This window comes from Malurus melanocephalus, unplaced genomic scaffold (assembly GCF_030028575.1).
Source record: "Malurus melanocephalus ecotype Western Australia unplaced genomic scaffold, MMel_1.1 scaffold_1168, whole genome shotgun sequence".
NCBI lineage: Eukaryota > Metazoa > Chordata > Aves > Passeriformes > Maluridae > Malurus > Malurus melanocephalus.
Genome location: NW_026624400.1, coordinates 1 through 15,022, shown reverse-complemented (window position 1 = coordinate 15,022; position 15,022 = coordinate 1). Strand labels below are relative to the sequence as shown.

General features: G+C 45.5%; 1 protein-coding gene across 1 annotated transcript; it reads left to right on the top strand.

Annotated features, from left to right (window-relative positions):
• The first annotated feature begins 196 nt into the window (after positions 1-196).
• CTPS1 (CTP synthase 1) lies at positions 197-14,972 on the top strand. The gene is made up of 16 exons (XM_057387287.1): positions 197-399; positions 1,013-1,113; positions 2,754-2,870; positions 4,192-4,275; positions 4,532-4,612; positions 6,258-6,409; positions 7,859-7,991; positions 9,221-9,309; positions 10,188-10,282; positions 10,794-10,856; positions 11,632-11,675; positions 12,371-12,467; positions 12,718-12,773; positions 12,858-12,954; positions 13,228-13,372; positions 14,345-14,972. The coding sequence occupies exons 2-16, from the start codon at positions 1,051-1,053 to the stop codon at positions 14,427-14,429; spliced, it is 1,401 nt and encodes a 466-aa protein (XP_057243270.1). The 5' UTR covers positions 197-399; positions 1,013-1,050; the 3' UTR covers positions 14,430-14,972.
• The last annotated feature ends 50 nt before the right edge of the window (positions 14,973-15,022 follow it).

Below are 15,022 nucleotides of genomic sequence, written 5' to 3'. Positions count from 1 at the left end.
GGGCTGGCTGCTGGGGCTGCTGTGCCCGCAGCCCACAGGTGCTCTGCTCTGTTCTTGCTGCGTGTGTGGGAGTTCAGTCTCCACTGCACTGGTCCTCTTGGTTCTATGAGGTTTTTAGTTTTATTCGCCACTCTTTAACTTGCCGTGGCAATAAGGGAAGGCGTTTCCTTACATTGAATTGTTCCCCATGCCTGACATGTGTGCTTGTGCCTGTTTCTGTGTGTGCAGGGGAGGTGTTTGTGCTGGATGATGGAGGGGAAGTGGACCTGGACCTCGGGAACTACGAGCGCTTCCTCGATATTCGACTCACCAAAGACAACAACCTGACCACGGGGAAGATCTACCAGTATGTCATTAACAAGGAGAGGAAGGGAGATTATCTYGGCAAAACAGTCCAAGGTGATGCAAAGCTTCTCTTCTCGTGCGTAGAAATGCATTCTGAATTTCAGTCCTGGCTGRATGCTTTTGTCTTTCATCTTCTCTTAAAGCTCTGCACTGTTCTGCTTGTGTCTGGACTGTGCTGCACATGGGTTCAGCATAAATGTGAACAGACTGCAGACTAATGCTCCTGGGGTTGTTAGCTGGTTAAAATGATTATTGCTTTTGTTAACTCATGTCATTAGAAAACCTAAATAATTTGTGAGTATCAGATCAGTCCCATCCCTTTATAACCATTYTCCACAGCTGGTTGACATTAGGACCTTTACAGGCAGTTGAAAACAGAGTAACTTCTCTCTGTTTAGAGCAAAGAACAGTTTGTGCTTGAATCTTWCAGCTTAAAGGAAATGGTGTTTACATGTATTTGAATTGAGGCAGGGTTCCATTTCCTGCCAAGGAACTTGAAAATCACAGCCAAGAATAATCACTTCAAAAATGCATAGTTCTTTACACAAATTCCGGCTCCAGCCCTATGAGAAGCACTAGCTAGTGACTGTCAGTAATTTGCTCTGTAATGATTAAGAGGGAGAAACATATTTGGGGGCTTTAACCCTTGCCTGGGTTTCTTTTCCAGTTGTCCCCCACATCACAGATGCCATACAGGAATGGGTAATGAGGCAGGCACGGATTCCYGTGGATGAGGATGGCATTGAACCCCAAGTTTGTGTGATTGAGGTTTGTAAGTTTTAAAAAGTAGATTGTTTTGTTTCTTGTATGCAGTATTTTGATCTATATGCATTATTTCCATATTTTTTTACAGGAATGTTCACCTTGGCGTGTTATTGAATGGGTTAAAAATTCTGCTTTGATCTTTTGAACTGCAAGCTGCAGCTGCCTCATGAGGGGCAGCCCCACAGGACCCAAGGGAACAGCTGGAGCTGAGTCAGGAAGGTTTAGGYTGGATATCAGGCAGAGGTTCTGTCCCCAGAGGGTGCTGGCACTGCCCAGGCTCCCCAGGGAATGGTCCCGGCCCCGAGGCTGCCAGAGCTCCAGGAGSGTTGGGACAGCGCTGCCAGGGATGCACAGGGTGGGGTTTGGGGGRTCTGGGCAGGGTCARTGTGGGACTGGACRACCYTTGGGGTTCCCTTCCAGCTCAGGAGATTCTATGACTTAACSTACAAAAATGAATTTTAACTCTGGTAACTTAATATGCCAGTCTGATTTAATTGTGCCATGCCCTCTTCTTCCTTGGTGGATGGAGGGAGGGTGGGTCTCCCTGGAAGCAGTTGTCTTTGCTCCACAGCAGTAAAAGGAGCCTCAAAGTGACCAGTTCAAACACAGACGTGGGACAGGGAATGGCCCAGGTTAGTGGTGACAGTTTCCAGTGTGTTTATGGAACATGCTGCTGCCAAAAGAGATGGAGCAGGGCAAAGGCTCTGACACTGCTGAGCTGACTGCTGGGATATGCTAACCCAGGAGAGGGAGCTTGTCACAGAGCCCAGGTCATGGTGACTTGGACTCTGCCTGCAGCTTGGGTGCCAATTTCTGTGCCAGGATCACAAGCCCAGAACTGAAGTACCAAGGAGGCACTGTCTGACAGGGCCTGGGAGGCTCCAAGGATTGTCTTGTCTCTGTTCCTGCATGTGTTCACTTTCTATAGTTCCTAAATCTTAACAGAAATTTGGCTTCTCAGTGCCACCTAATGTTCATAAATCATCATTTTAATACCTGAGTCTTTTCTCTGAAGCGAAAATACAGGTAAAGCTGGTGTCTCTGGAGAGATGCTTCCCATATGAGAAACTGTTTTTCTTGTGGCTTTTCGATTTGTGGGGAAATGTTGATGGTAGAGCAGTACTTGGAGTAGATTGGAGGCTGTGGGAGYGTGCAGCTGGCAAATCCTTGTGCTTGGCATGGAATAGAATCACAGAATATCCTGAGTAGGCAGGGACCCCCCCAAGGATCACCCAGTCCCACTCCTGGCCCTGCCCAGACCCCCCAAACCCCACCCTGTGCATCCCTGGCAGCGCTGTCCCAACGCTCCTGGAGCTCTGGCAGCCTCGGGGCCGGGACCATTCCCTGGGGAGCCTGGGCAGTGCCAGCACCCTCTGGGGACAGAAGAACCTTTCCCTGCTCTCCAGCCTGAGCCTGCCCTCGCCCAGCTCCAGCCTCTACCTGGGTCTTGTCCCAGGGATCATAGCAGAGATCGGCGCTGCCCCTCGGGAGGAGCTGTGTTGGTGTTGATCCTCCTTTAGGGAATCAGAGGGATGTACTGGGGAGATGTTTGTGTGTTATGTATATTTTCATGTCTTTAGTGTACAGCTTCAGCAGGTGCTGTTTTGGCAGTAGTTTAATTCCCACTGTCTGTATATTCCCAGCTTGGGGGCACAGTGGGTGACATCGAGAGCATGCCTTTCATCGAGGCCTTCCGCCAGTTCCAGTTCAAAGCCAAAAGAGAGAATTTCTGTAACATCCACGTCAGTCTGGTTCCCCAGGTAAGCACCCAAAATATACTGGTGGTTAGAGGCTTCCTCAATCCAAATTTGCTTCCTAAACAGGTGTATCTGAAATTCTATGTTCTTAGGTGCTGTCACTTCTGTATTTCTGTGTCTATAAACTTCTGGCAGAAATGCAGAGGTTATATTGTTAAGTACTTAAAAAATCTTACAGGAATTGAACAGAAACTTTGCAAAGTGCATAAATATGTGTTAAAGGYTTGGGAGTTGCAGCAAGTGCAGATTTGCATCTTCAGCTGCTGAATTGCCTTCTAGCTTTTGCAGGGAGACTTGATTTCCAGGGTGAAAGCTTTCAGTTTCCCTTCATTTACATGGCCTTTMATTTCTGTAAAGCTATTTCATGGCTGTTTGGACTCACTAATAAGATAATATTCCAAGCTTTTTCTGGAGTTTGTTAATATTTTTCTTTCTATTTGCTTTCCCACCTGCAAGATTTATATTAGCTGTGGCTCATGAAATATGCTGGGTTATTTATGAAATTTTAAAAAATTATACCATATTTTGAAATGTAATCTTATTTTCCCCCCTAATCCATATTTTTAATATGTGTTTTCATCTTTGACAGTAATTTTATAGACTCTCACATCTGACTACTGTGTGAGCTGTAAATCTGAGGGGCAGTTGCCCTTGGTTCAGAGATTCAACTAAGAAAAGGTGTTGGGAAGTGGCTCTTTGATAAGAATCAGATAGTTAGGAATCAGAAATCAAAACAGAATATCCTTGTGTGCCAAGCAGGTGGGGTGAAAAGCACATGAAGGTGTTTCATGCTGTAGAAGCCCTGATAAAATCTCAACTGTATTATCTGTTCTGGTTTTGAAGACAATTTGCAGTCCCAGCTAAACAAAAAATCTCTCTGCAGGGGTAATTAAAGAAAGATCATACTTTTTTCATAGTTTGGGAGAGTATGAGATTGCTTCTGTCAGACTTTGCTGGATTTGACAGAGCAAATTGATAATCATGGAGTGCAGATCAATCTTTGTTCTCTTCTCCGTTTTCCCTCTTCTGTCCAGGTGATCTATGGAGAAAAATTAGAAGTATGAAATATTAGGTATTTGGATGTAGGAGTGGATAAACCTTAGGCTCTCTGKCCCTCTCCTTCCTCACTCCAGTGGGCAGGTTGGAACTCAGGTTCTTACTGGTTGCTTTCAGTCCTGGGGATTAAAATGGTGTACATGAGTTTCATGTGAATTGTCTGAGAACTGAGTTTTTACAAGATGATGTAGAGTCCTGATTAACCTGCTGAATTACYGCTGCTTATMATCATAATCTGACACACCAACTCCTGCTCTTCTCTGACCAGCCAAGCTCGACAGGGGAGCAGAAGACCAAACCCACCCAGAACAGTGTTCGTGAGCTCAGAGGTCTCGGGCTCTCCCCAGATCTGGTAAGGTTTGTGTTGCATGGCTTTGAATGGAAAATTGCACTCCTGGCTTGTTGCTACAGCAGTSTTGTCTAAGTAATGCTGGAATTGAGAGCTCGTGTGTAGTGGTGATAAATAAGGAAAACAGAGTTGTTGGTTTTTTTTTTTTTTTTCTCAAATCACAGATACTGCACAAAGACAGCTCTTGTTACAGGTTTGTTTTGTGAATGCCTGAGTATTTCTGTTTTGCATCACAGCCCTGATGTTGTTGCTCTGTTAGATTGTTTGCAGGTGCTCCACTCCACTGGATACCTCAGTAAAAGAAAAGATTTCCATGTTCTGTCATGTTGAACCAGAACAGGTAAGAATTGCTGTGTGTGCTTTCTTGCAGTAAATATTGGAGCTGTTTGTCAGATGCTGAGGGGAGTTTTGCCTGAGACAGCAGTTCTAACTCTGTTTTGGTAGCTGCATAATTCATTTGCTGCCTTGTCTTAATCTCCCTTACTGGCACATGGACCTGTTGCTAAACCAGTTCTTGACAGTGCCAGGAGCCAGGTTTTCATACAAGGTAGTTAATGTAAGCTTAGAGAATTCTGGAGACTCCAAGGGGATTTCTGAATCACTGTTTTGACCTTAATTATACTTCCACATTCCCTCTGTAAACTTAAAAGAATAAGATTTTTCAGTATTTAGAGGCAAAAGAATTGCCCCAAATTAGGTTTAAAGGATATATGTCTGTATTTCATACAGTCCTCTTTTCACAATATTGTTCTGCCTGCGATTTCTTGAGGAGAAATTGCACAGAGAGGTTGAAATGGTATTTGGGAGAAGCATTGCTTCACTTGAATGTTGCGTGATATGCACAAATTCCATGTTAGCATGATTCTTTTTATACTGAGACTCATAGCACAGTCTAAGGTGGATCTTGGAAAATAGTCAAAAAGCATATAGCACTTTCCAATCTAGCTGGAGCTTGAAAAACTTTGTCTTTTTGTGGAAGACTGAGTATTACTTCACAATCCCAGGTTGTGTTAAGTAGTTTTTATTAATTTGCTCTACAACAAGACCAAACTTGAGTTCTGCAATTTCAAGCACTGCACTGCTGGCAATAATGTTGATGTGTCATCAGTAAAATATCTACCTCTTGTTGGCCAGGAATTCAAAATAAGTTGGCTCTTGTTCCTTCCCAGGAAGTTTAATGCAGTTCTGTGTAGTTGTTGCTCTGGCTGCAGTTGCACTTAGATTGAGAAGTAGACAGCACTGAGGGTAAAAGAGGATAATGTGCAGCCAAGGAGGTTCGATTGGTGCAATGTTGAACTCTGCTTTCATTTCAGTCAGTAGAAATGAGGATTTAAAAATAATTGTGCCAGTGTGTTTTGGATTCCTGAAGTACAGCTTCATTACTAATGGACATGTGACACTTGTCCTGAGCCATCTTTTCCCATTTCACTGGACTAGGACTGTTGTTGTAGATTTCCCTCATTGACCTCAGAACGGTTCAATCCTAAATTTGAGAATGTAAAATGAATTGCTGCATTGGGGTCACAGATTTCTGTGGGTTTGAATCTCACTGGGAGCCCTGCTTAGGAAGGGCAGTGGTGGGAAGGGACAAGCTGTGCCTAGGGCAGTTTGTAGCTTCACTGGGGATTCTGTGGCACAGGAGCCTCTCTGGAGTGTTCTTTGAACTTTGCTGTGTGCTCACATAACGTGCTGGGCAGCTGACTTCCCTGCTGCTGGGTTACTGGGTTACCTACAGCCTGTCCCAAGGGGCTCTAGGGAGCTGTAATGCATTGGAAGTGCTGAAGGATGGCCTTTTCACACATATGGAAACAGTATGAAGCTATTCATGTGTTATGTTATTGAACATGTTATTGCCTGGAAGTTTAGGTGGTCATGTGGTTCTCTGCTAGAGACAGCAATGCTCTGAATATCTGTGTAAAAATAATTGCACAGGCACTGCCTGTGTTTAAATGCCTGTTTTAATGATACTCTTATTTTATGAACAGGTCATTTGTGTTCATGATGTCTCCTCTATCTACCGGGTTCCTCTGTTGTTAGAGGAGCAGGGAGTTGTGGACTACTTCAGGCACAGGCTGGACCTTCCCATCGAGAGGCAGCCCAGGAGGATGCTCATGAAGTGGAAGGAGATGGCTGACAGGTGAGCTGCACTGCTAGGCACACTTAACACACCCCAAGATTGGTTTCTCTTCCTGGTTGCTGGTTGTGAGATGATGAGTGTTATTTCCTGTTCCTCAAGCATTCTTACATACTCACAATGTTTTTTTCTTTTGCTTAGAGCCCTATCCAAACCTTGAATGTTTCCAGGGGTAGGCAACCCACAGCTCCTCTAGACAGCCTGTGCCAGTACCTCACCACTCATTGTACAAAATTCCATCCTTATATAGCCTCAGTATCCCCTCTTTTAGTTAAAAAACCATCACCCCTTGTTCTACTAAAATGTCTGTCCCTATGTTTCTCATAAACCCTCTTACTGAAAGCCTGCCTTTAGGTCTCCCTGGAGCTTTCTCTTCAGGCTGAGCCACCCCAATTCCCTCASCCTTTTCCATAAAATCTTGTAAGAGAAACTTACTGAGATCCTTACCTTATGTTAGTGTACTGTCTTGTGTYAAACCCAGTTTGAAATAATGAAAARATGGGACAGCTCTGCCCTCCCTTTTTATAAAAACAACTCTCAGTACATTGCAAAGTGTTGAAATCCTTTTGTAGCTATATGGAGATGTCAGGAGTGTCAATACCTTTGAGTGTGTTTTCAGGCAGGTGAGAAAAGTGGTTGGTACCTGTTCTGTCTGAGACTCCTTGGACACTGAGGGGTTTTTTTCTTGTTAGGAATAAACTTGGTGTTTGTGGAGAAATAGTGGATAGAGTCTCTTCAGACAGGGCTTGAATGCAAATTGAAGCCGTAGATATGTTTGTTTTTATAACAAATTAATTTTTAAAATCTAGATGTTTCCCATTATTTCTGTGCCTGTCACAGCCGTGTCAGTAACATTTCCTTTTGATGGGGAAAGCCCTTGGTTGCCAGCTGGGCTGAAGTATTTGACAATTTGATATAAACTTTTAACAAAATCTTGGCTGTAGTGAGGAGTGCTGTGTGAATCCATGCTGCCAGCTGCTGGGGATTGAAATTGTAGGCAGCACAGCCTCAGGACTCCAGAAATGCTCTCTGTGCTTGTAGCTGCTGATACAAACTCAGTCAGCAGCGTGGGAAGATTCTGTGCAGTGCAAACACACACCAGGCTGTGCTTTGATCCTCTCCTAAGAGTTCATTGCAGCCTTTGGATCTAGTACAGCTTCCTGAACAGGCAGTTTGGATCTGCTCAAAATGGCATTTAATCATCAGGAGAGATGAGTTAATTTATATGTGGCTTTCTGCAACTGTTTTCCTCTGTCATTGTTTTGGTTTTGATCTCACTTTGATGTTTTTAAGTCATATTTATTATAAAAGGTCACTCTTCCAAAGACGTCAGCTCTGTTGGACAGAGTTTGAAGAGCACAGCTGTTTCTTGAAAAGTTAAACAGAAGAATGGGAATTTCCATCCCTCTGCTGTTACTGCTGGAATAACCTGTGTGTTCTGGTGTCGTGCAGGTACGACCGTCTACTTGAAACATGTTCCATTGCACTCGTGGGCAAATACACCAAGTTTTCTGATTCCTATGCATCTGTCATCAAAGCACTGGAACACTCTGCCCTGGCCATCAACCACAAACTTGACATTAAGGTAGGAATGGGTCTGTGTGGGTGGAAAAAATAACCCCCATCCTCATTTCACCTACAGTGCTGCCCATCCTAATTCAGATTTTCACAAACCCATAGACAGAAGGGAGAAGCGATTCAGCCAAACTTTCAAATTGTCCTTGCATCAGAACAACTGTTTTGGTCATCACAACAACATCAAAAAAGCTGTTACCAGGCCTTAACCATCTTCAGAGCAGAGCAGCCTCTCAGCCTGTGAGCTGCACAAGGTGTCTGCAATGATGGAAACACCTCAGTGCTCAGCTTTGTGTGCAGAAATTTTCCTTTCAATGGACTTTTAAATGTCCAGCAGTTTTATGATGCTGGTGAGTCATAGAAATAGGTGGTTTCTTTGTCACAGCACTGATCTAGGTCTGGGTTACCTTTCACCTTCCAAAATCAGTAGAGATGAAAAGAAGAGAAACAAATATGGCTGATGAAGTGTAAACCCTGCACACGAATTTGTGGGTAGTCATTGGCACAGCTGTGTCTGAGTGGCTCAGAAGGGAATGAGTTCTGTGAGCTCTGTGCATGCAGCTTTTACACTGAAGAATTGAGTAACAGTAGTTAGTTAACTGATTAGTAGTTTTTCAACCTCAAAAAAAAAAATCCAACTCAGAATGGTTATTCTATTCTATGGTAATTCAGCTCCAGAATGGTTATTTTAAAGGGTTAGCAGCCTGCCAGAACATCCAGAAGTTCAGAGGTACTGGAATGCTGGAGATGAGAAAACGGAAAAATTGTGGGTTTTTTTCCATTGTCTTAACACTCTTTAATTACAGCAGCCTGTGTTTCACCATATCCTATTTCTTCTTCTGTGCCTCTTTCAGAGGATGTTTATTTGATGAGAAAGTGATACAGTTTTTTTTTCTCTCTGTGTGGTGGTTTGTGTCTGCACAGCCCCATGTTTCCACCTCACTGTGGTGCATTAACATCTCACACATAACATTACAGTCTGGGGCTCATGGGCTTGGTGTCTGTCACAGCAGAGCTGCAGAGAGGGGAGGACAGAGAAATCTTGGGTGCTGTTTGTGCACCAGTAGCAGGATGGTGAGAATGGGAAATCAGCCCAGAAAAAATTTAGGTATCATTAGGAAACAAATCCAGAGCTGTCCAGGAGGAATGATACTTTCTTAATTTAATGAGAATTCAGGAGATCCTGCACATTCTTGTGGCAATATCTCATCATCTTTTTGTTTTTGGGTTTGTTCCCAGTACATTGACTCTGCTGACTTGGAGCCGGACACTCTGCAGGAGGAGCCTGTGCGGTACCACGAGGCCTGGCAGAAGCTCTGTGGTGCTGAGTGAGTTCTGCTCTGGTCCTTTCCTTGGAGAAGGTCTGATAAAGCTGCTGCTGTGACAGCTTTGGAATGAAGGGCCTCCCTCACTGGAGACTGTTTCCTTAGGCAGTGTACCAGCACACTTGACAAGGCCCCAAACACCTCTGAGGGACATTTAGCATAAGATGTTAAATGGAAAATTATTGAATAAGCGAGTGAGTTGGTGAAAGGGAGCAGTGGGGGAAATGATCGTGCAGTGAGGATGTGCACACCTGCATTATCAGGTGCAAACAGTGAGAGGAAATCAGGAGAAAGGAAGGGTACTGGTTGTTAAAGCCAGAGTGAGAATGGAAGGTGCAAATGGGACCACAAGTTCTTTAGAAATAGTGTGAGAAGGGGAAAAGTGTTGGTATGCAGGGCACTGCCAAGAGTTAGCAGAGAACAAGGACAAGTGGGTCCTGTTACCCTTCAGGGCAGCACGATTTGAGGGGGATCAGAAGAAAGAAAGAACCTCCTGCAGAGTTGGGTGTTAGGAGAACCTGACACTGGAGAGGCTTCCTCACCATGGGCCTGGCTGGGTGATGTGTTTGCAAATGTGTGTGGTGCAGAGTATGTGAGTCCCACAGCATGAACCATGTTAGTGTGGTAACCTGTACTGTATTTGGGATCTCTCTTTGGGAAGGAAGGTAAATTTGGCATTTATAAAATGTTTCCCTATAGATTCAGTTTCATGTGACAGCTCACGTGAAGTCGTGTGGAAACTGTTGCAGCCAGGCCTTGCCACGTGGCTGCTTCAGAGCCCTTTTCAGAGAGAGGTGTTGCAAGTCCAGGATTTTATGGGAGGGAGGTGGAATGTGGTTTGGGGAAGCCATGCTGAATGGAATCTTTTCATCCTCATGCAGTGGAGTTCTGGTTCCTGGTGGATTTGGTGTTCGAGGGACAGAAGGCAAAATTCAAGCTATTTCCTGGGCAAGAAAACAGAAAAAACCCTTCTTAGGTGAGAAACATGTTTCATTCATAAGCAGAAATAAAGCAAAGGAAAGGAAGTAGAATAACAGCCTAATGGTCTGCTGCAAGAGCTCTCCTGATTTTCACTGGTGTCTGGGATGTGCAGTTTTGAAGGCAGTTGGCTGAAGAAGGCAGAGATCTGTGCTCAGCTGAGCTGGGAATGCAGCCTCATCCCTGGTTAGCTCTGAAGTGGTCAGAGTTGGCTGGGATGTGCTGACAAGCAATCTGTAATGAGGGGATAGCAGTCTGGGGATGTTTCAGAGCTGGCTGTGGTGATCTTGGCACCAAGAAATACGTGACTGCATTTCAGTGGAATGCCTGTGGTGAGAGACTGAAGTGGCGTGTGAGCAGAGCATTTCAGGATTAGAGATCCTTAAATCCCAGTCAGGTCTGCCTCATCCAGGTTTTCCTGTGGCTCAGGATCCTCTGTGAAGGCTTTACAGTGTGGGCTCAGAGGTCCTTGTCCTGAGCTGATCTGTGTCCTGCCTTTCCTTCCACAGGAGTCTGTTTGGGAATGCAGCTGGCAGTGGTGGAGTTTGCTCGCAGTGTCCTTGGTTGGCAAGGTAATTGCACAAAACCCTTCCTGCCTTTTTGCCACTTGGATTGCTTGAGTAATACCTGAGATTTTTAAAAATACCTGTAGTTTTAATTGTTCATAAGTAAGTCTCATTTTTTCCCTTGGCCTGTAAAATTCCCCATCTCCTTTGCTAATCCAAAATCAAAGGAGCATTTTCCTTATCCTGTTTAAATAAAAATCAATGGAGTAAGTCATGCTTATAGTGACAGAAAGGTTCCTATTGCTTAACATGAAGTTCAGCTCCTGAATGAAACACCTTGGTGCCCTTTGTGTGCTGGGTATCCCAAATTCCCACTGCAGCCATGGGAATGAAGCCCAAAAAGCAGTTCAGCCAGCAGTTTTAAATCCTTCAGTGAGTGGCATGACCTTCTGAACTCCACTGCTTGAACAGAGCAGGTCCCTGTTAACAGAACTCCCATCAGAGAGTGCTAATTTGAGTTTGCAGCCAGAAGTGAGGGTGAGGAAAGAAGACTTTATCTGGCCATGCTGCTCCCTTCCCCCTCCCTTCCTTTATTTCTGTGTTTGGTGGTGTTTAATGTGTTTTTCCTGAGCATGAGTGAGTTGCCCTAAGACTGCAACCTTTGAAATTGATACCAAACAGTGCTGCCAGCCCTGCTCCTGCTGTGGGGTGAGCTCTGTGCCCAGGAGGGGCTCAGCACAACTGGAGATGAGAAGCAGCTGTACCTGGGGTAGCTCCTGCAGGTGCTGATGCTGTGGTGTGAGACACTTGGTGTTTCTGACTGCTGAATGTTCCATTGCAGATGCGAACTCCACAGAGTTTGACCCCAAAACTTCTCATCCAGTGGTGAGTTTATGGTGACTTACTTGTGGTATCCTGACTAGACTTAACTGCACATCCCTGGGCACATTTGCCAGGAGAAGATGTGGCTGCCCCATCCCTGGAAGTGTCCAAGACCAGGTTGGACAGGGCCTGGAGCCACCTGGGATGAGCTTTGAGTTCCCTTCCAACCCAAACTGTTGTGTGGTAGCCACACAGACCTGAATTCTTTGGAACATTTGTGGAAGCCTCTGTGTTCCTTGTCCAGGGTCCACCATCGTGATTGGCTTCTGCTATAATTTAAAATACTACTCAAAGTGAGGAAGTTATCAAAAAACAGTTTATGATATTATTTGTCAAAGAATAAGCAATTCTGATTTGGGGATTTTGCTCCCATAAATGTGCCTGTTTGTTTAAATGCAGCTCAGCAAACAGCATAGTATTGGTGTGTGAGGTAAGGGTAGACTCTGCCTGAGATTTCCTATGTAAAAGCTTCCAGAATATTCCACAAATCTCCCACATGTTCTGTGCATCCTTTACTAGAACAACTCACCCACCTGACCTGGTTCTGTTGGTCTGCCTGGTCAAGACAGTGTTCCTTGGGGTGGTTTCCTCAATTTTTTGCATGAATGTTGGTGGGTTTTTTTTTCCTTTAATGTCAGAGTCTGCCTGGGACTGTTATTCCAGCCTGATTCCCACCTCCCTCTGGATTCTTTCCACAGGTCATAGACATGCCAGAACATAACCCTGGCCAAATGGGTGGCACCATGAGACTTGGCAAGAGAAGGACACTCTTCCAAACCAAGAATTCAATCATGAGTAAGGCCCTTCTTCCCTCTTCTGAAAAGGTTTCCTGGGAATGGCTTGCATGTGTGGTGGGTTTGGGGAAGTGGGACTGGGAATGTTGAAACATCCTTGAATGGCAGCAGTTCACAGGCTGTTGTGGTGGGGAAATGGGGTTCAGGGATTTGATTCCCTCCAGAAGGGGCAGATTCTGAAGAATGATACTCAAATGAATGTGATAAAAGTTGGTGTCACTGCTCTAAGGGACATCTTGCTTTTGGTGCAGGGAAACTGTATGGAGATCATGATTTCTTGGAAGAGAGACACAGACACAGATTTGAGGTAAAAATGCTGCTGTAGGTATTGAGCTTTCCTGTGTTATCCAGACTCAGGAGATCATGGCTTGTCTTGCTTCTGGTTTTCTAGGTCAATCCAGAGTTGAAGAAGTGTTTTGAAGAGCAAGGTCTGAAGTTTGTGGGGCAGGATGAGGAGGGAGAGCGGATGGAAGTGGTTGAGCTGGAAGGTGAGTCCTTAAGCAGTTGTTTTGTAGGTGTAGGATGGACAAGGGGAAGTGTTTGGAGGGTAATGGAGCAGGTTTTTGTGTGGGATCTCTTCAGACTGTCTCCTCCATCCATAAAATGATGGTGAAAACAGAATGCCATGTCCTTGTCCATTTATGGACAAGAGGCATGGAAATGATACTTCCCCATCATCAGGGCTTCAGCATGATCAGGATTTCACCTGCAGCACAGCCACAGGTAAGGCTTGACATGAATGTTTTGTGTGTTTCTCTCAGAGCATCCTTTCTTCGTTGGTGTCCAGTATCACCCCGAGTTCCTCTCCAGGCCCATCAAACCATCACCCCCATACTTTGGGCTCCTCCTGGCGTCTGCAGGGAGACTCACGCACTACCTACAGAAGGGCTGCAGGCTCTCACCCAGGTGGGTTTAAGACAGACCCCAGTTAGAACTGTCACAGGACAGTGCTGCTTCCTGCAGGATAAACTGGATCATCCTCTTGGCAGAGTTCCAGGGGATGTCTGGGGACATTGGTATTGCAGCATTTCTTTTTCCCACTGTTTCTTTGAAAGCTCATGCGTGGTGTCTCCAGGCTGATTGTGGGGCCACAGAGCTGTCCTGCAGAGAGGCCCTGGCTTCAGGGAGAGGAGATCTGTAGCCTTGTGCTGTCAGTCAGGGTGTTTGGGAAAACTGAGGCTGGGCCTGCTCTTTTACATGATTGGACATGTCATGGGCTTTTCCCCACATTCCTCAGCCAAGTCCCACATACAGGTTGGTCCATTAGAAACTTGTTCCTGCTGCTGGTTTAAAGAACAGGCCCTGGTGGTTGCAGCCTCATGGTTTTTTCTGCTGACTTCAGCTTTCTTTGTGTCAGTTTGTAAAGGAAGAGGCGTTTTGGGTGGATTTAATGGAGCAGTTACTGGTGCTGCTGCTCCCCAGCATCTGCAGTTCTGTTTGGCACTCAGGACTGTGCAACAAGGAACAACCCCTTGGTACTGACCTGCAGTGCTCCTCACAGAGCATTGAGGGGTTGCTGAGTGCTGACAGGCACTAAACAAAAACCAGACCAAGTGCAGAGGAGAATCAGCAGTGCCCATGTCAAAGCCAGGCAAATGCAGTGCCAAAGGGACGTGTTGGCTGAGCTGCAGTGCAGCTGCACCAGGGAGGTTTCTGTGTTGGTTGACACTGTGCTGGGTCAGGTGTGGTCCAGGAGAGTTTCTTGAGTGGTGGTCTCTAATTTCAATGCATCCAGGAGTTGAGGGTTATTTAAACTTCCTGCTTTTGCACATTTCAATTAGAAATGGCTCCTCACAGCAGAGGCTGTCAAAGTTTTTCCTGTGCTGCAGCACCCCCTGTTATAATTTAGTCCTTAAGCCCAAATCTCTGCTCTTGCAGGGACACCTACAGTGACCGGAGTGGCAGCAGCTCCCCTGACCTGGAGATAACAGAGCTGAAGTTCCCTTCAGCAAATCACGACTGATTCCTGGTAATGTTTCATGATCTCAACCTCTTCCTTTTGGAAATAATTCCTTGTCCAGACTTTGCTGCTAGCACCTGACTTTCACATTATTTGGTAGAAAGCTGGCTCACCATGAGCTGTGCTGGAGCTCACATGTTCCAGTTGTGCTGAGGGCTGGGTAGTGCCTCTGTGTGACAGCTGGGGGTGGGTGTCCCCTTAGCAAAGTGACACACAATGAAATACAAATACACAGGAGTTGGGGGTTAAATTCAGATAAAAGCACCAGTGGAGCACACACTCCTGAAAATGGAGGACAGAGCTGAGCAAGGGGTTCCTGGGTTTAGGAAATTCCAATGTTTTGCAGTCCCTCACCATTGTTAATGAATTTTGAAGTATCTATTGTGTCCCTCTCCTGGGACAGCAGTTCCTCTCAGGCCTGGGGCTCGAGCTCTGGTCTGTAAGGGCTGCAGGCATTTCAGGGATGTGAGAACTGGATGTGCAAAATTGAGGGAAGGAGGAGACACTAAAACCTGGCACGCAGACTGCACCAGCAGAACAGGCACACTTTGAGTTGTCTCTCTGTGCAGCAGGTGATTGTAAATGTGGCACCTTCC